General features: G+C 36.9%; 1 protein-coding gene across 1 annotated transcript in view; it reads left to right on the plus strand.

Annotated features, from left to right (window-relative positions):
* TRDN (triadin) overlaps positions 1-20,207 on the plus strand; it is a 113,904-nt gene that overhangs the window by 43,415 nt on the left and 50,282 nt on the right. The window contains exons 4-6 of the mRNA XM_009325680.1: positions 2,928-3,065; positions 4,953-4,979; positions 20,036-20,086. Of these exons, the coding sequence (XP_009323955.1) occupies positions 2,928-3,065; positions 4,953-4,979; positions 20,036-20,086 (216 nt within the window). The remainder of the gene's footprint in view (positions 1-2,927; positions 3,066-4,952; positions 4,980-20,035; positions 20,087-20,207) is intronic.

Raw genomic sequence — 20,207 nt, forward strand, 5'->3', positions numbered from 1 at the left:
GCTATTGTCAAAGCTGTGGGGAGAGCTAAAAGCATGGATTTGATCAGTAGTAATTTTCACTTCAGCATTACCTGGTGTGGTGTTCTTAAGCATTTTAGGACACATCGTTACCGTTAACATTACTTTTTAAAAATGCAGGAAATACAACAAAAGTTAAACAGATCTATGCGCAAGGAGACAACTTTCCAGGCCTGTGTCACTTGCATCAGACCGCAAGTGGATCTCACAGTATCTGTTTGTATACAAAATTTAATTTTGCAAAGACCACTAAAGTGTCCTCTACATAGCCCCAAACAGATTTTTCTGAACTTTTTATGTTAAACAGGATTTGCAACTTGGTACTGTTAGTGTAGGTGTGACTGGAGAATTTCACCTCTGGACACTTAGAATTTCTAATCCCTTTTCAGAGTTTGCTATGAAGATGTTAAGAATTAAAGACCAGGAGATGACGTTGAGGACTCTGATTCATCAGCAAAGATGGCTTGCCTTGGGGCGGTTGGAATAATTTCCTCTGCTCTTGATCTTGTTCTTCTCTGAGCAGTTCCCTCGCCTGCCCAGGGGGACAGATCTGCTCCCTGTGAAGCAGTTCTTGAACTGCTAGTTGATAGACCAGTATATTAAAATAAATTGACACCAATTCTTGTTCAGTTTACAGCTGTAGTTCCTGTGGCTGTAAAAGCCTCTGGCTGTAAAAGCAACTGAATCATCCCTAAGCAACCGGTCAGTAAAGGGTAGGTGGATAGCCAGAGTGGAAATCAAGGCAGCTGTCTGAAGTTAAACCACCCCTGCTTGTGAATCAAATCCTCAGTTATGCTAAGACCCCTCTGGCCATGTCCATTCTATTAGTCCACTTGGACTCCTTAGCACCTCTAGATTAGAATAAAGTGCAAATGACATCAGGGGTCAGGTTGCAGATTTCTAAATCCACTTTCTAAAGGCCTAAATATAAGTATTCATTCTCCTGGTAAACACTTGAGCATTTGTGACAAATCAGTTGAAAAAATAAAATCTCTACATCTCAATGCGTGAGGCCAATGCAAATAAATAAATGCCTTGTGATAAGCAAGAAAATATTCCCTGTTATACTACTCAATCTTTCTGAATACAATAGTGCACACAATAGTACACTAAATGAAGAGATCATGAATATTTCTTTGCAATTATGTCATTTCATCATGGCACGCAATTAATTGATTTGATGTGCCTGATTGTTCAGTAACATATATCTATATAATACAATCTTCAAAAAAACATTAACCAAAATATTTCTTTGTCTAAATTATTAATAAGCAGATGTGAAATAATAGAAAATCAGCCTGGTCTTTTCTGTTTCAGATTAATTAATTAGAAATAAAAGGAATTATTTAGTGATACATTCATATTTCAAATAAAGTAACTTGTATATTTCATTACAGCACTTTTAGAAAATAACTGTTCATACTGCTGCCATCAAAGAAGTTGCTTCAAGCCTGCACTTTGCCTGTCTTTGCAACCTGCAAGTCCATGTGAGACTACTTCTGATTACTGCTAAGATTTGGCTTGTGAGTCAGAACACTGCAGCCAGAAGTAGTTCTGAAGAGACTTGTATTTGACTTCCTACTAAAATATTTGCATACAGAAAGATAGTGGTAAACAGAGATATGGTTCCTATCTTGACACTGTTAAATTCAGTATATATATTTCTATCGAAACTCCTAGGAACAAGGCTAGGCCAACATCTCAGACTGTATTTATGATCTACCTTCAATTGTCTACATTTGTATGAAAGCTTCACACAGATAGGGCAATCATTCAGTCTGCCATTTCAAGTACAGTGGACAGTAACATGGACTGAATGAGAGCAGTCCCTCTTCCTAAGCAGTGTTTGGTACAGATTTCAAGAAAATAAAAGTCTACTGGAGAGAAAGGTCAGAAGAAATACTCTGTCAGAGGCCAGAAAGTTCCTCTGAAATTCTATGTCAGCATAAACAGGGTAGGGAGAAATCTGGTGAAATCACAACTGGAAAAGCCTTTAAGGGAATACTTGTATTACCCACCGAAGGTTGCTCTCCCTGGGTGTGGATGCAGTGGGGAGCAGGGGCCTCACTTCCATTAGAGGTCCCAGGAAGGTGGAGCACATTAAACTGCACAGCTTACTTGTTTGCCAGCTTACTTGCCTACAGGAGCACTGAGACAAGAACTAGTTAAGTATGTAGATGTGCACAAGTGTATGTGAAAGAAACTCTAGAAAAGTTGTAACAGAAGAACCAGATACACAGGAGTATGTGTTTGACAGTAGCTGTCTCTGTGTCACAATTTGGACTTTGCATTCCCCTTCGTTCTGGGCTCAAGTTTATTTTGGCCCAAGTAGACGTAGCTTTCTTCTTCCCATCCTTTACATGTACTCCATGGCAATGATACGACCTGACTGTGTGGTTAAGCCAGGGCTCAGCAATTTCCTCAGCCAGGACTTGTGTAAAGGAGGGGGCTCAAGGGGAGATTTGACATGAGGAGTGGGACACAGGCAGTGAATCCTAAACAGGCATCAAGAGGCAGAGGACTTGGGCCAGAGAAAAATACTGAGCTGAAAGGAAGAGATTAAGTAAAAGGATGACTATTAGCTAGAATCGAATCTGTATTTATCCTTCGCCCAACCAAGCCTCAGAAGAAGAGCCAGGACTTGAAGCACAGAATCAGACCAAATTATCCACTGGGTCCTGAATCACTCTGCGAACAGCAAATACAGTAGCATGGAGTTTATACCTGTCTTGCACAGGAAGGAGAGCTGTCCTCAAACCCTTGAATAATACTAAAAATTAACATTCACAATCTTTGTTTCTGTTAAAGGAGGTAGTATAATTAATCCTGCATAAAATGAAGATTAACTTTAATAGCTGAAGGAGTCCTTTTTTTTTTCAAACTGCTTTTGTTTTAAACTCTGCACTCAGGAAGATCTGTTAACAAGCTCAGCACAGAACCACTGAGAATCATTCATGAGACATTGGAAGAATCCACTGATTGGCTTTATGGCTTTATTTCTTTACTGTCTGACATCGTATGGAGTGATGATGATGACAGTGATGAAGGTATTTGTAATGTAAAGACTTCTGTAACTGCTCTAACTGCTGTTTTACATGCATTATGTTGGCTTACTCAGCTTTTAACCTCACAGACAAGAAGGTCAAACAAAATGAAAAGTGAACATTGTTGCTAATAAAGCATCTACTGGCTATTCTAATCAGTAAATTGGTGTCTTTGTTAGCTTTCATCTCGTGTTTAACGTACCATTGCAGAAAAGCTGTCAGAATTAAATATTACCATTAGTACATCTTGAAGCAAAGAGCACTAATTTACACAAGACTTCAAAGCCACAACCAAAATATGCATCAGGATATTGCAGAGAATGGCAATAGCTATTTTCTTTTCATCAGCAAGAATCTAAAGAACGCCGGTAAATATATAAGATAGACTGCCAAAACCAAAGAAACTTAGAACTTTTTAATTTGATATATTGATGACAGGACAATATATTGAAAAAAAAAAAAAAAAGGAAAGAAAAAATAGCATTTTGGCTGAACTAAGGGGACTTTGGATGGCATATTGCAAATAATTCAGTTTACTAGAAATTATGGTTCTGCCATTATAGTAACATTCTTCATCTGACATCATCTGATAAATGAAAGTAAATTGCTAACATTTCAAGTTTGGAGATAACTAACCCTCTGTTATAAAAAAAGTAGCTCCCTGGTATCAGCAGAGCAGTAGTGGATCATCATGTCACATCATATTGGTCATTTTGACAAGTGATGAGTGTAGGAGTGACACCTTCATTTCACAGTAGTTTATTTTACATTCTATTTGGCTATACCAGAACATAATTAAAAAGCAGCATGTACTGAAACTGACTTCTACCCACTTGTTCAGAAACTTGAGATATTATCAAATTTCTACCTTTCAAATGTGTGCATGAGCTTTTTATATGAGCACCGTATATGAATACTAATAGGCTGCTACATGTGAGTCTGTGAACTGGGCATCCTATTCTGAGATACGATTTACAACTAGCAGAAAGACAATCTCTCATATGGTTGAGAAACAGAGAAGATGAAATATGGAGAGCTTGCTAAAATTTGAAAAGCGTTCATTTTTACCATTTCATAGCTCGCAAAACACCTGCAAGCTTTCAAATACTCAAGTAGATAAGTGTTAATGCAAGTAGGAGAGGTCATAAAATACCTGACATACAAAAATTCAAGATCTAAATGCTCACTAAGAAGTGTTTGGAAACCTCAGTCCCAGTCTTTGGCCCAAGTGGAATTTCATCAATACCTACCAGGAGTGTGAAAAGGCAGCAGGCAACTTACTGCATTATATCATAAAAAGTAAGTGCATGTGAACTCACTGCCCATTGTGCGCTGCAGTCAGTGCAGCTGAGGCTGCACACTTGCCACAGTTGTCCAGGCTCAATCCTTTAAATTACATGTCTCACATGGAGGTTGAGTGACACACTGCAGCAAACAAATGCTCATCGTTCCACTGCAATTGAGTATTTTTTGCCTTGGATTTCACTGGAAGTGTTGCTAGATTTACAACCTTGCTAACCTGCATATGCACTTTATTATTTGGAGCTAAAATGGAACCGCTGGACCTTTTCTTAAAACATGGAAACATGCATAAAATCAAGCAAACTGTAAGTTGTAGTCACAAGTTAACATTCAGAAGCACAAACACAGATTTTAACATTTCCTTGGTTACTACTGCACATTGAATTTATCTACCCCAGACCCAGGAAAACCTCTATGGTAAGAGAGATGTGTTATGAAAAATCCAAAATCTCAGAATAGAGTGCTTGCCATTTAGCATATAAAGAATAGATTTTTTTAAAAAATTAAAATGAGCCAACATGAGAAAAAATATGAATTTTTTTATTATGATATCTCTTCTCTAATGTTTGTTCTTTTCTCTTGGTTTAGGTGAAGTGGAACCTTCCCTGAAAAAAGGTTGGTCAGTTGCCTTACTATAGAGGGCAAATGTTTTGCAACCGTTTTAAGAAATAACTAGTATATCTGTGGTATAGATTCTGTCATTTGCTACATATCAGTCTACTAACGATGTAAGTTGTTCTTTAACAAAATCATTGAATAAGAAACTCGAGTAATAATACTTGCTGCTCTGTGAGAATTCTTGACTTTCATTATTATCCAGAAAATCTGAAAAATGTTCATAAAAAAACAATAGAGTTACAGAAATAATATTATCTGTACCCTTGCCCTGTATGTGGGACTCCTATTAATGCCAATATGAGTTATGTGTATGTCTGGATAGAAATAATATTTAGAAATAATAATATAGAAAGAATATTTAGTGAGAAATAATGGTGAGGTGTTGTAAAAACATTTTACCTTGTGCCAATGCAGAACCCTAAAATAAGGACTACTTCTGAATCTTCTGAAAAAAATTACTTAGTTATAATTGAATATTTAGAGCAGACAAGTGAAGCAAGTAGGCTTTATAATATAAATCTTTTCAGACATGAAAATTGTTATGCTGAAACATAAAACTTAAGTTCAACTTCTATTAAATCAAAATGAAAATGTATTAGAAGGCTTGAGATATCGGTGATAGGATGTAAAGTTTTTCAAAAGTAGGGTGTGTTTTTTTCTCTAAATTGAGCACAGCTTGATAACAACAAAATGTGTAACCAGCCCTATGTGATCTGAATTTGGTATCCATCAAATTCTCAATAAATGGCCGTATTGAAGAATCTATATCACCGCAGTTGGTGCTGAGATTACAATCCGGTTTTCTCTGAAGTTAATTGGAACTGGATCAGGCTTCTATTTAATGACACATTTTGTAAGTCTCAATAGGACATCCAAGGAATGAATAGGCTTGAAGACCAGGACCATTCATCTTTCTATGGATGATCCTTCATGTTAGGACTGAAGAAAACTTATAGACAGTGTAGGAAAACATTTCACCTCTTTACTCCATTGGTAAGAATCTCAAAAGGGCTCAACATTGCCCTGTCTCTTCTCCCAGTGAAAGAAATGCATTGTTAGTTTTACAATGGGTGCAAAGAGTCTGAAGCTGTAGCATGTTGCTGGCAGAGACGCTGGGTATGAGGGTGGAAGGTGTCTACTCACCACGGGCCAGTGTAGCTGACCAGATTGGGACTACTGTGGAGGTACTTCACTGCTGGGAAGGCTTAATCCATAAAAAAGTTATGGACAACACCATGCTCAGCCTGCATCTTTGGAAATCAGTGACATACTCATGCCTTACATTTTGCATTGGGACTCTAGGTTGTAGAAATAAAATTCAGAGAAGCCTTCAAAATAAACTCGAAGCTGCTTAAATTAGTCAATTGGAAGGGCCAATCCAGATGGATTGGACCTGAAAGTCCTCCATCCAAGGAGCTGAATATCTAACTGCCAGCTTGAAATTTTTTTCTCAGTATTCGAAGCTCACAACCCTGCTCTGGAGATAAATGCCTGAGAAAGTCTTCTATCTTTGGGGTGAAGGAAATGGACAAGGAGCTGGTGATTCCTCTGGAGTTGGTATTTTACAGGATAACTCATACACACAGATGTGAAAGGGCCCAAATTCAAACACGCTTCATCTGCCTGAGCTATAAAACAGATTTTGATAGGGGTTTTCCACTTCCCGCATGTGCGCTCAAGATCTTTCCCTCCATCTTTCAGAGGATAAGGAGTCCCATCCTCGTCTTCCTGCAACAAGCTGTTTCTTGACTAGGACTGATGAAAAGAGTGGTCTAAGACCCTTTCTGGGTCTAGCCGTAAGCTTTCACATAGCAACATCCTTAAATAACTTGTTACCATCTCCAGATGATTGGAGGTCTCCATTTCATCCTGGCAGCTAGGATCTGGCCTTGATTATACTCGATTTTGTCACCTCCTTTTCTGGGCTACAGAAATACAACATGCGTGGCCTGAAGCCACCAGTCCCTTAGAAATGCCAGTGCAAGGTATTGTGCATGTCTGCTCAGTGACAGGCAGCTGTGAGCTCCTCAGAGCTGTTACTATCTCTCTTTGCAGACTTCTGTTATAATTGTGTAAACATGAAGGAGCTGAATTGCCTAAGCCCATATAGAAGTTTTTTGAGAGCTCTGTGATAAAGTCTAGAGTCAACAGCTTTTCTACTTAGGTGCAGTGAAATTCGGTCCCAGGGCTAAAGCTCATGAGCGCAGAAGGCAAAGCCCTTGGAGGTGAGGTGAGGGTTCAGACGAGCTCATGCAGGTAGCAGTCTCACAGACATCACAATCTGTTCCTCTGAGCCCAAGGTGCACATCTCTTTGAGTCGCTCTTCCTAACTAACGTGTGCTGTCATGTCTATGGTCCAGAAATAAAAGTTCCAGAAGAAAAGTTTTCTAAAACAAAACAAGACATTTCATCTGTGATTTTTCCCATCTGATTGCTGTTAGGGCTGGACCCAAAGGAGGACCAGTTACACAAATTAATTTGGAGACTTTTGGGACATCAAAATATTAGTAGTTAGATCCACAAAATCAGAACCAAATTTTTAGATTATGGAGTATTCTCTGTTTTCATATAAGGGACCATTTCTATATCAAAGTCCCTTCCACTCTGCACAGCATTGTCATCTATAGCTTTGTGAATTATCTTTCTTTAGGTGGCTCTTCTCGTGCTTGTGGCATTTGAACATCCTAAACAAAAAAATGACCCGGTGACATTGTGCAGTACACTACTGCTGTCTCCAGAAGATGAACGGTTTGACTTTTTGCACATATTTAGAGGAAGCCTTTCTCAGATTTCACTCTGGAAATGTGCATTACGATTGCTGTGCCTGATTTTTAAGTATTTATGTTGGACCTAACCCACAGTTATTGTGGATGAATAGGCTGAGAGTTTTTGAAAAATCTCCATATCTATTTTTGGTGTATGGACAAGCCTTCAATCTTTTGCTTTGTTGACTAGCAGATTTTATGAATGCTAAATGTTATCACAAAATTTACTTTATAATAGAATATAGTAGCTGAAAACTTAAGATTGCTGGTACCACAATACAATTACATATTGAAAAAAATTCAAGGCGAGTAGTAAGGACACTGTGTAGTGATGAAGGAAGCAGAGAAAAGTGTAGTGATAATTATGAGCCAAAAACCAGCAAAGATCACCTTCCTAGAGATGTAAATTGAAAGCAAAGGTAATAAAAGTACAATAATGACAATGGGCTTGCACATGCAACAGGAATAATATCAGTTTCAGAATCCTTTAGAAAGGATGAAAATGCCTTTCGAGTGCCTTTTTAATTGCAATTATTTTTGCCAGTCCAAGTCTTATCACTAATATTTATCTTTAATAATTGGAAAAGAGTGAACATTTGATACTGTCCAGAAAAAAAAGTGTTCTTCAGTGGAGGTAGTGAAAGATTATTCTGTAGAGGACTTTGCAGTCTTTAACAATGCGTATTCTCAACATGCTAAAACTGCAGAGCATTTTCACAAAGGATATTGAGAAGCCTAATAGCAGTTTCTTGCAGGCTTAATATGGTTTTGGCTTCATTTCTTTCAGAACAATGGTTATGACTGATAATCTTGTTCATTTTTTCAGGGTTAGTTTAAACTTGAGAGACAAATATAATTATTTGACAACTGTATGTTTTCTCATGTTTTCGTCCTTTTTACTAGAAATTATTGTTATAGAAAAAGAGAGAAATTATTAGTTTTTGGTGGATGTTACTGGCATCAGTTGTGAGTTTGGAGAAGAGCTGGGAAACCTGGTGCACAAAATTGGAAATAATGATCTGTAAAATATAGGCAAGTGCAGACACTTCAGCATTGTCATCCATGGCTAAAAATGTCATTATTAAACTGTTCTGGAACTTCCCTCCAGTTTACATATGGGTAACTGAAAATTTAAAATCTGAACATGGATTCCTCATTTAGCTAGCCAGGGTAACCCTGAAAAGCTGTGCACATGTAGCAGTGATTTTTGTGTGTTAAAGTAGCATCTTCAAAACAGCTGATGCATTCTGGCTGGAAAACATTAATCTGGTATGTGGTCTTAGGAGTAAGTTGTTGGAAGCCTTTGAAAAAGATTCTAAGGTCAGAATTTTTTCTTTTTTTTTTTTTTTTTTTTTTGCTTTATACTTTGAAGCTTAGTAAATTGTTTTTGTAAGATATCCTTCCTTGATTTTATATTTGGACTTAGATTAAATCCTCTCCTTGTCTCTCTGTCTCTCTCTTTCTCTTGCTCTCTCTTGAACTCTTTCTCACACACACACACACACACACACACGTGTCACTTTGTAAGTAATTTTCATTTCAATAAATACAATGAACTTAGAAAGCAAAGTAAGAAACAAAGCACCATCATGGCACTGTTACCATCTCTGTATTACCAAATAGTTTTTTATTGGCATAAGATTATTCTATACAAAAAATCAAAAGAAACTTGATTTCCTTGAAGTAGAGATGGGTCTTTACATTTCTGTGAGTTAGCTTATGTATGAAATAGAAAGATATATAAAATAGTTATATGAAATTATCCTATTCTCCTTACTTGGCTATAAAACTCTTTTTTTAGAAAAATGCAGTTAACAAATCATAGATTAAAACAAGAAGCCACAAACAACAGAAATTACTGTTACAGGTTGCAAGAAACTTTGTTGATTACAAATAAACTTTTCAGCAAAGCACCTTATCCTTCTGTGTTTGATTCAAATGAGAATATGGTTGCCTGAGTATTAGGCTGGTTATTAATATGCTGAAGACATAAGAAACATGCTCTTCTTAAAAGACATGGCAGCTTCTAAGGGTACGGTCGGTTACACTGACTTATCCTCAACAGCTCTGGCCAAGGTGCAGTTCCCCCAGACCTAACTCCAGACACTCATTCCCATTAACACCCTCTCCACCCCAAAGTTAAGACAGTCAGAATTTATTCAGCACAAACTATTTGTTTGTTCAGATCTGGGTATTAATCTGAGCTAACAACAAGAAACAAAATGTTCCTGAAAGGAAAAGTTCTCAAACCAGACTATTTCCTACATCTCCTTTTAAGACTGATCAAGCAAACATCTATGACAGCTTTGCCTGGGAAAGGGGAGAGGTAGAAACAAGCTGCTTGGAGAAGACTGGTAGGGGATTTGCTAATTTGGGTTTGAAAGTGGGTTTGATATTATGGCCTGTATAAGCCTAAAAAGAACTAGTTTGGGTATTCAAACAGGGTAGAGAAAAACATACTGACAAATATTTAAGGTTTTAGTCCTACAATTTATAATGTGCGTCAGATTGTTTTTATCTGTTAAGTACATAAGAATGGTTATATATGATCAGAGCAAAAGTCCAGCTCACCCAGTGGATAGGACAGAAGTCCTTATTGCTGCCTAAGAGTGACCAAAGAAAACACCTCAGGAAGCGTATAAGAAATGTTAAAAATATAGTGATAATTTCCCAGAACAGTTCTCCATACTCTAGACTTTGCCCCAGCCAGGGACTCCCTGAACCATGGTGTCACTGAATTCAACAGGGACACAGCCTTTGCGTGGCTGTAATCCATCTACCACTTTCTATGAACCCAAGGCTACAGACAGTACGTACGTTAACATTAGGGAGCAAAACCACCATGGCAGTAAGTTGCTGGAACCAGTTAGGTTTCATAACAATATTTTAAAAAGACATTTTTCTTTCCTAAATTCCCACAGTAAGTAGTCCCACTCATCTGTTATCTTAACAAAGTCCCGGATACATTAGAAAGTTTTACTTCTAATGCAGTATTGTTGAGCAACAAACTTTTCCCACACTAGAAACATGGAGGGCAGGATTCAGGTGAATACACATAGCTGACTAGTGCCATTTTAGATACCACACAGTATCTTAGATGTAACATGGGACTGACAGAAATGACATAAGACCTATGGGAGAAGTGCACCCTTACAAGGCAGCTGGTGAATACCAGAGCACCTTAGGATGTTTAAAATGCCAACAGGTGCCTATTAAGATTCTTGCATTTAAAATTCTTTACTAAAAGGGTTTTCTAAAGTTTAAAATAACTATAAGTTATATATAAATAATAATTTGTTATTACTATAGTTTATATCAGAAGAGTATCTGGAAAAATTCACATTGTTAGTTAACATGGCAACCAACTTTATTTCTGGGCAGAATACCGAAATTAGAACATCGTCTTTTATCATTTACAAGTCCTTCTGTTATACAGTAACAAATCTGGAAAAATAACGAAAACAAGTGGGTTTTCTGGAGGTAACACTCATGTTCAGAAAACAGTTTCCAACCAAAAATTTGGAAATGGACTAGAGAAAAGAAATGCAGAATACCATAGATGCAACCTGAAAACTGAGTTGCCAATGTGGTTGTTATATGTGTGTCTTAGAAATTAATTATGCAGTTCCATTCATTCCTAAAGTATATATCTATTTGTACCAGTAATGCCTTCTGAATTCAGTTTCTTTTATGTTGCCATATGGTAATGTTCACTTTTCTGTGTATGAGTTGCTATTATAGATCTCTCTAAAAGGCTTTCACTGTCTCCCTAGGCTACACTTTACTACAAAGCATTTTGCATATCTTTGTGCAAAGTACACCCTGTGTTAAAAGATGAAAATCATTGATTGATTCAATTCTCAGATGTTAAACTGCTTTTCCAGATAGGTATTTTTTGCATTTTGCATTTTTGTGGCATCCATTTCTGTTATTAACGTTCTTTTAACAATCTCATCTTGTTTTACTTACTCTGATCAATACAGTCATAGCATATCCACCATAAAATAGCATTTTATAATGTAAAGAAAATATTTTCCATATTATCCAGGTGAAACAAAACTGTATACCACTAGGGAATGGGGATGTTCAATTATAGTTCTTTTGCCTATCGAAGAATAGTGATTGGGTTTCAACTTGAGTTAAAACATTTTAATCCAAACTTGCCAGCTATCTTTTGAAAGATACAGAGAGAACTTTGAGCCACAAGGCTAGTAGGAATCCTGGGCAGAAGTGTAGCATCACAGAGGTTTGCAGCTGTTTAAGCTATCCTTTTAAATCAGGGAAAACCTTAAGCGAAGTTATCCGTGTTCTCTCGGTGGAAATCTTCATTTGTGCCCCAGCAGTAGAGCACTGGGGACGTTCTCACTCTAAGAGAAGAGGGGAGTGTTGGGCAGATGCCCCCCATGGCTGGGAGCCTGCTGTGCCTGAGAAAGAGTAAATGCCTGACCTGGTAAGTAAGAGGGTCATCCAAAATTCAGTTAAACCCACAGCACCAAAATTGGGGATCCTGCATGTTTCTGAGAGAACTGTGCCAAGGAGAGGATATAGCAAGTGGAGCCCCATTCTCATGACCCACAGAAATAGTATCTCTCTGCATGTCAAGTCCCTAAAAAAAAATTAACTGGATGTAGAAGTGGTTGAATTTATAGGAATATATATTTGCAGACTAATACATTAAGGTAGGATCTGCAGAGTTGACATTTTTTAAAGCTGAGCAGAGGAACTGTGGTTAGTCTTGTGATTTCTTTTTGCTATTTTTTCCTCCTTTCACAAAAAAACCCTACTGAATAGATTTATATGGGAAAAGAATTCTTTGATGCTAATCAAGATTAGAGATGTTACATATTACCGTATACATCATTTTGCTCTACTTGGAGATCTACAATTCTTGTCTGCATAAAATTACGTTAAATTAAATGCAGACTCTGATAAAATTGATTATGAAAAACATAGTTTAAAACTGGTCCAATAACATCTTTGCAGGCTGGAATCCATAAAGAGAAACATGTCAAGACAATTTTACTTTCCACAGAAAGAAAAGAAAAACCTGGTTTTGATCACATGGCTCTATCTCTGATTTGTTTGAGTTGGGGTTTTTTTTGTGGCTATTTTTTGTTGTTGTTTTTTAATCAAAGTGTAATTAGCATTCCTTTTACATTTCAGAACCAAGGTACAGAACTGCAGCCTGGGAATGAAAAAAACAGTCTTAACATATTTATATACTTGGAATAAAAATTACTTTTAGGTAAAAAATATGTAGGGTTGAAGCTCTTTTAATATGTTCCACTTTTAATCCTTTCAAAAGCCCAGTCATTAAAACTCTTCCATATAAAACAGTCTGAGCATGGTCTTCCTGAAGGATGCCAGTGCTGCTTACAGGATAATTAGTCAAAGATAATTGCAAGTACCCTCCTCCCCTTAAATACCTTTCTCTTAAGATATTGCTTTTCTGCTGTAAATGGAAACCTTACCAGAGGGAAAAGAAAACCCAAAACATAAAATCAGTTGGGCTTTAGAAAGAAAGGAAAATAAATGGTTGCGCAATGTCAAGTTCCATTTGCCTTGGTAAACTAAGGATTTCAAGCTGGAACTAGCCACAACCATTTCCTTTTTTTTTTTTTTTTGGTGGAGGATGTAGTACAACTTTTGGATTTATCTCAAAGAAACAAATCTTAAGAGAACTATGTAACAGCTCCCATATTTACAGCCGATACTCCAGCCTTGGGGACTTCTATCAAACTTTCCCTCTCATCTCAACTTTTTAGGAAAAATAAATATTTTCCTATTTTTCTAAAAGACAATTTTGTATCGACAGAGTTTGCAGGATTACATTTTTAAGCAGCCCTGGTAGATATATGAAAATGCCTAAACATATAAAAACAAAGGGGAAAGGTCAATGACACCAATCAGTGATTTTGTGATAAAACAGTTTTAATAAGTACATAGTAATATAATGATACACTTCTACCCACCATTAATTGCTAAAACTTTTTTATTCTGTAGCACAAGGAATACTATTTCAAGCGTAGCAATATGGAAAAATATGTACATATTTAGTTGCCTTTAACATAATGAGAAAAGGAGGAGTGGAATAAGTTCAGTTTAGAAAGTTGGAGATTATGAAAGAGTGGCTTATAATAAAATCTTTACATGGGCTGGGATGTTTTGCTGTTATGAAAATAACATGCACACTCTTCTGAAAATGCCTTCCTTGCAATGCATCTCCTTCACTGTATAGTCTTGTAAAAATAAAAATAAAATAAAACATCACCCTGGAATCAAAGCACTCCTCAGCATGATGATGAAGATGTCAGCAGGCCATCTACAGAGAATTTCTATTATAGGCTAGTGAAACTACAATAGCATGGAAACAATTGAATATCTGTTGAACTGGAATCTAATCTATTTATTTTGTCCTGTTCCGGCATTATAAAGAAGGCTTAACATATATCTGGAAGGCCATGTTAAATCCCTGTGTTCTTGGGGAACATGAAGCCTACTTGTTAGCTGTATGCTACTCAAGACAGGTAAATTGTTCAGAAATATTTGAAGGTCATGTTCTCTGTATCTCTAATAGCTGTTTAGTGATGCCAAACAAAGTATCCAGTGGAGGGAATAAAGGGAACTAAGGTGAAGTAGCCGAGCTTTGCTGAATAGGTGTAAGACCAATCAACGTCATTTCACAGCAATGTTTACAGTTTAGGACAACATGTTGTTTTGGGTAAATATACACCAGAGCAGAGGGTTTTCACCAAGAAGAATGGGAAATGGTCTTCTGTGACCTCTGTCAACAGTAGTCTTATACAGTAAATGAAAGAGACGCTGTATAATTCTGCAAAATGTGAAAGAAAAAAAGAAAAGAAAAAAGAAACCTTCATTCTCACTCTAAATTGTAGTTGTGATTTCCAAAGAGATGGATAAACAATTTTGAAACTATATTTAAGAGGCACTGTGGCCTGGTATCTCACACAGTAGTTGAGCACACAAACCATTCAGCATTTTCATCAGTAAGAGGCGATTCATCTCCTGTCACATTTTCAAGAAAGAACTTGGACACATGACTTCAGGAAAAGCTGTTCTGTACCCCAACCTGAAGTTGCTATCAATCCTCAGAACAGGGTGAGATCTAAGAAAACACTGGGGATAAGACTGTGCTACTAGCAAGCTAAAAGGGAAGTCAACTAAATTAGTCATATGTGTCACTCAGACTTTCCAACACTGAATGTTGGTACTGAAAGCCTTCTGTTACACTGTCTTCGGTTCCTGGATATAGGCATAATACACCAATTTAATTTTCCAATTAAAAATTCCCTGTTCTTTTTTTTTTTCTCCTGTGGTTTTTCCCTGTTGCCAAATTTGGTTTTTTTCCTCTAGAGTACGACTACATGATGTATTAGTAGTTAGCTGGAAGTTTCTCTAATGCACAAATTCCTTTATTCTCCTTCTAGCCCCACAAGGATAACTGTCACCCTCACCAGCTGGTACTATCCAGATTAAAAATAGACATCAGCTGCACAATTGCAAATTTCTCCTGAGGATACCAGCAGCAGGAGAGTTTACTACAATTCTTCATACAGACAGCATCTAGAAACACATTAGAGATGACATCCCTCTCATCTTCTAAGGCTCTTAACACCACTCACTCTTGCCTTGCCCTCGGTATCTATTTCCACCAACTCTTCAGGATAATCAGCTGCCTGCTACCAATTAGTCTTGATAAACTAGGAAGGATATAGCCCCATTAAATTGCTTGCAATAGCTGTAAGCATTTTGACTGTTCAAAAGCAAATTATTAACCTCTGGTTCACCGGGACTCTGAATAGGACTAGTTTTCCTTTTCACACTTAGATATTTATAAGAGAAAGAATGTCAAAGCACTGAAGGTGTCTATCACTGTGTTACCTGTAAGAGATTACAGAAAAGATGACTAACTGGTAAAATTTGCTTGGAAAGAACAATGTATTACCATTTCAAGTGAAATGCCATCTGTTCAATTATACCTTTAAAACAGTACATACATTAAACCTACGTTCCATCCTCACTACAGTGTTTAAGTAGAAAAAGGATGGCTTTAAGCATGAGGGGATAATATTGAATGTCAGGCATCAGAGTTACATTCCCAGTTCTTTTGCCGACTTTCTGGGTTACCTTGGGTGAAGTATTTTTGTGTTTCAGATGGGGACAATAATCCCTTTTTTCCTCACTTTGCCTCTCATATCACTGACATTTTTTATTTGGTTGGTTGGTTTTTTTGAGGTATATTTCATCCGTAAGATGGAAACTCAGCAGAGGGTGAGATCTAGGAGCTGTTTTAGCAATGCCAGATTGCTACTCACCACTTCATCCTCTAATGAAGCAAGTTGCAGGGCTGTGCTTTCTCACGAAGAGAAGAAATGTAGCCCTCTTAAAGTTTGAACTCCTGCATTACAGAGATGGGATATTATATCGTGTTATAACTCCATGCGGTACCTAAAACAATTCATGTGGGCTGAGGCCCATAGGTGCTATCATAATACAATACAAAGAAAATAGCTAAGAATAATGCTATATGTTTTACTATGTTAAAAAAAGAGATAATAAAAAATCAAAATCAGAAACCTGAGAGCAGACGAAGAAGGGAACTCTGTCTCAGGATCCAGGAGAATCTCCTCGTGCCCTGCCATGAGGCATTGTGCTCTGTGTTTACGCTGATGTAAATCTGCAAGCGCTGCACCGCTAGCTCACATGGATTCAGGAGACTGTAATTTTTTTCTCTTTCTCCCACCCTGGTCTTCCTGGACCTGGGGCTTCATAGTGCGCAGCCAGTGCCGGGCTGTCATTAGACACTGTGAAATGCTGTTAATGAAAATTAGCTGGGTGAGAGGTGGGGGAAGCTAGTGCCCAAACTGCATGTTCAGCAGTGATTTTCAGTAAAGCTGCCTGTGATACTGATCCTCAGCTGATGGTGAGGGCCTGCTTTGGGTCAACAGTACATAGATATAACAGCCTGCTAACAATATAGTCTAATATATCTCCTTTCAGCATCTTGAAATGGTCAGTGAGGAGACTACTAGCTTCCCTTCTTGGAGTTATTTAAAATAATCACCCTGCATGTTCTGTATATCTGCACAAGACCCGAGGTCTAGAGAAGTCAGTGTCAAGCAATATCCATATTTAAGGAAATAAAGTACTTATCCATTCAAAACCCAAGAAACTCAAGGGGAAAGATAATTTTTCATGTCTGCTTGATAACTGAAGAAAACAAACAATGAAATACAGCTTTTAAAATACATACTCCCTTACAATAATTTAATAAACCATGCTGTCATCTCATAAAGAATCAGGATGGTTGCCGTGGTGACAAAGATTATCCTTGCTGCTGCTTGATTCTGTCATTTTTCTAAACATGAATTCATAATATTTAGGATTTATTAACAATGTGTCACATTGATAGAGATAAATTACATGCTTTAAACTGGCCATGTAAGCCTTCTATGATATTACAGCCGCTTTGTCAACTCAGCAATAAGATATGATGTGATTACTAGAAAATTAAAGCTATTTGTCATAAAAGATGAAGCAGAGAGTAACAAAACTCTCAGAACAGAAAAAAATCTCCAATAATCTAATGTGTTTCCTCATTTTAAATATTTTGGAGTTAGTAAAGAGTCACTATTTTCTGCCTTGTAAATTGATCAAAATCAGCATATATTGAGACTAGATTTATTTGTGCTGGGAAAATTTAGGTTGTAATGTATCAGAATTGATGTGTTCCAGGCTGCAATTTTTTATGATGGTTCAAACTATAATGGGGAGCTTGTGAAGAGATCTTAATGATGGCCCATTTTGCAATATATAAAAATATATATACACACACTTATATATTATGAAGATATATTTCATGACAAGGAATTTGTGTAGGGGTGTTTGTGATGTGTGGTTTCCGAATTGTAGCAGCAAGTTAGATGAGATTCTCAGTGCTGCTGCTTAGAAAGTATCTTTTTGTGTACCTTACTGAAGTAGTTGTGTCAAGTAAGCTTCACCACTAATACAGTGTGAGGCTGATTTAGATGGCCAGCTCGACAGTCATTGTTCCATATATATTTTGCAGTCAAACTACCAATAAGAAATTCCCTAAAACCACGGTAATTTTAAAAAGCCTTTTTTTGAAATAACAAAAGTTTATACTTATTTTTTCAAGAAAAAGAGGCCTATTTTCTGTAGTGAGACACATAATAGGTTGTGGGAACCCACCGGAGCTGAGGCATCTTAAGGCAAGCAAGGAATATGTGTCCCTGTATATGACTCTGCCTGAAGAATGTGATTTATCACTTAGCGGGCCATATTCGTATCTGTGTGTAGGATGACCTCTTGAGCTGGATGAGATATGTCTCCACCGTATATTGCAATGCAGAGGAAGTGACTCAGCTTTCTTTAAATGCACTAAGTCAGGGTTTGGAGGCAGACTGGAGCAGCAGCATGGAGAACCGCTCAGATGTGCTCAGAATCAGGCAGGAATCCTCTGACTGTTCTTGTCTTGCACCATTCCTACCAATTATGCTACCTAAACTAGTTTATGCGTCCTTTTAGGTGGGAAAAGTTTGAAAATCCAGCGACTGGATTCTCTCAGTTGATAGCAAAAAAAATCCTTACATAGTTGCAGAAAGAAAAATAATGCAAGCTCAGCTGAAATACAGTAAATCAACATGGCATGATTTCTTCCTGATCAGAACCTTTGAGTTTTATAGACCAACAAATGAAGTACACACCCAGGCTGCAAAGAACGAGATGAAAACTGAATAAAAAGTCCTTTTAGCTTAATGACATTGTATAATTAGCTTAGTTATTCTGCCATACATAAGTGGCTAGCAGTGATACGTATTTTGGCCTTTGTTACCCTTTATCTCCATGAAATAATGTTCTCTCTATCTGAAGACAACATAAGCTGATGCCATAGAATAGTTATTTTCTTGCAAACCAGACACAATCATTATTTCAGATGCAAATACTATCCAATAAAATAATTCTGTATTTATTTTCAACAACCTATGCAAAAATCAGAGTCCTGGGAAGGGAAAATACCATTTTCTACTGTATCTCTTTGGCCATGTTCATCCTGTTACAACCTGAGCAAATAACTAAGGGTGTAAGTAGAAGATTTCAGTTGTCTTCAGTAGGCATTAAAGTAGCTCCTTAGGGTTGAGATGTAATATGCATAACTTTTTCTCTGTTGGATTAATTCTGGGGTCAGTGTTCTTGTTATTTAGACCCTGCAGACCAAATCTTATCCTAAAATACAAGGAGGCACCTCCCATAAAGTCTAGTGAGATTTGTATGTGCTTTTGTCAAAGATGAATTTGATCCAGTATTTTATACCAGTTTCCTACTGCAGGAAATATATGCACAGTACCATAAACCAGACACTCTGTATAGTCTTAATGACTTTATTACGCACCTATAATAAAGAGTCTTTAAATTTCCACCACTGTATGCAAACAGTGCTATGCAACTTTGATTTAATTCTTGCTTGCTTTTTCTCAAATTTTTTATATTATCCTGGTTTGGACACAATACGGACAGTAGGAAAAAATCAGTTACAGAGGTATATAACAGTCATTTAATATCAGTGTCACAGGTGAGGAATTTTATTCGAAAGAGATGGCATACCAAGGGCAGGTAAATACTGCACCACTTCCTCTTCTAACAAGGCAGTTCTCGGTGTGTTGGTATACAGCGTGATTAAAATGAGACTACGATCCCTAACCTGGGAACTTTTGTCTCTGTAATTTGTATACAGCATTGAGTCTACCTTTTATTGTGTGTTGGAGCTACCGATTGAGCATTTGAGCTTTACGAAATCTAGAATATGTAGTAAAAAGAACATTTTTCCTTCCAAAGGTAATTTAGAAAACACAAAATACTAATCCTGATAAACAACTCAAGGTACATATAGAAAAATGTTTAGTAAAAGCATGTTTTTTCTGATTCATGACCAAGATGTTACTGTATAGCTGTTGCAGATCAGCAAAACCTATTCTTGACTTTAAAAGTAGCTGTATTGCTCAATTTAAAACAGAATAATTACTAAAGTCACTCAATGTTATGATTTTTGTCCATATATGTTCTCTGTGTGTATATATATAAAAAATTGAATTTTATTGTATATAATTCTGAATATGCAGATGATAAAGCCATGGCTCTGCTATAATATTTCAAGAACTTAGTTATTTTTATTGCGAGAATGCATCTGATCTTTTCACGTGTGAAAATTATTTTAATATTGATAACTCTACATTGCATTGTTTTCAGAAATTCATAAAGAGAAACCGGAGAGACATGAAAAACGAACACCACCAAAGGGTAACTTTATTTTTTTTGTCTGTTTATCTACATATATATATGTAACGTACAGTGTATTTGTTAACTGCACATGTTGCTATTGTTGTATTATAGAAGCCTTCAAAGATCAGTTGGCACAGAC

This window comes from Pygoscelis adeliae, unplaced genomic scaffold, assembly GCF_000699105.1.
Source record: "Pygoscelis adeliae isolate BGI_AS28 unplaced genomic scaffold, ASM69910v1 Scaffold54, whole genome shotgun sequence".
Taxonomy (NCBI): domain Eukaryota; kingdom Metazoa; phylum Chordata; class Aves; order Sphenisciformes; family Spheniscidae; genus Pygoscelis; species Pygoscelis adeliae.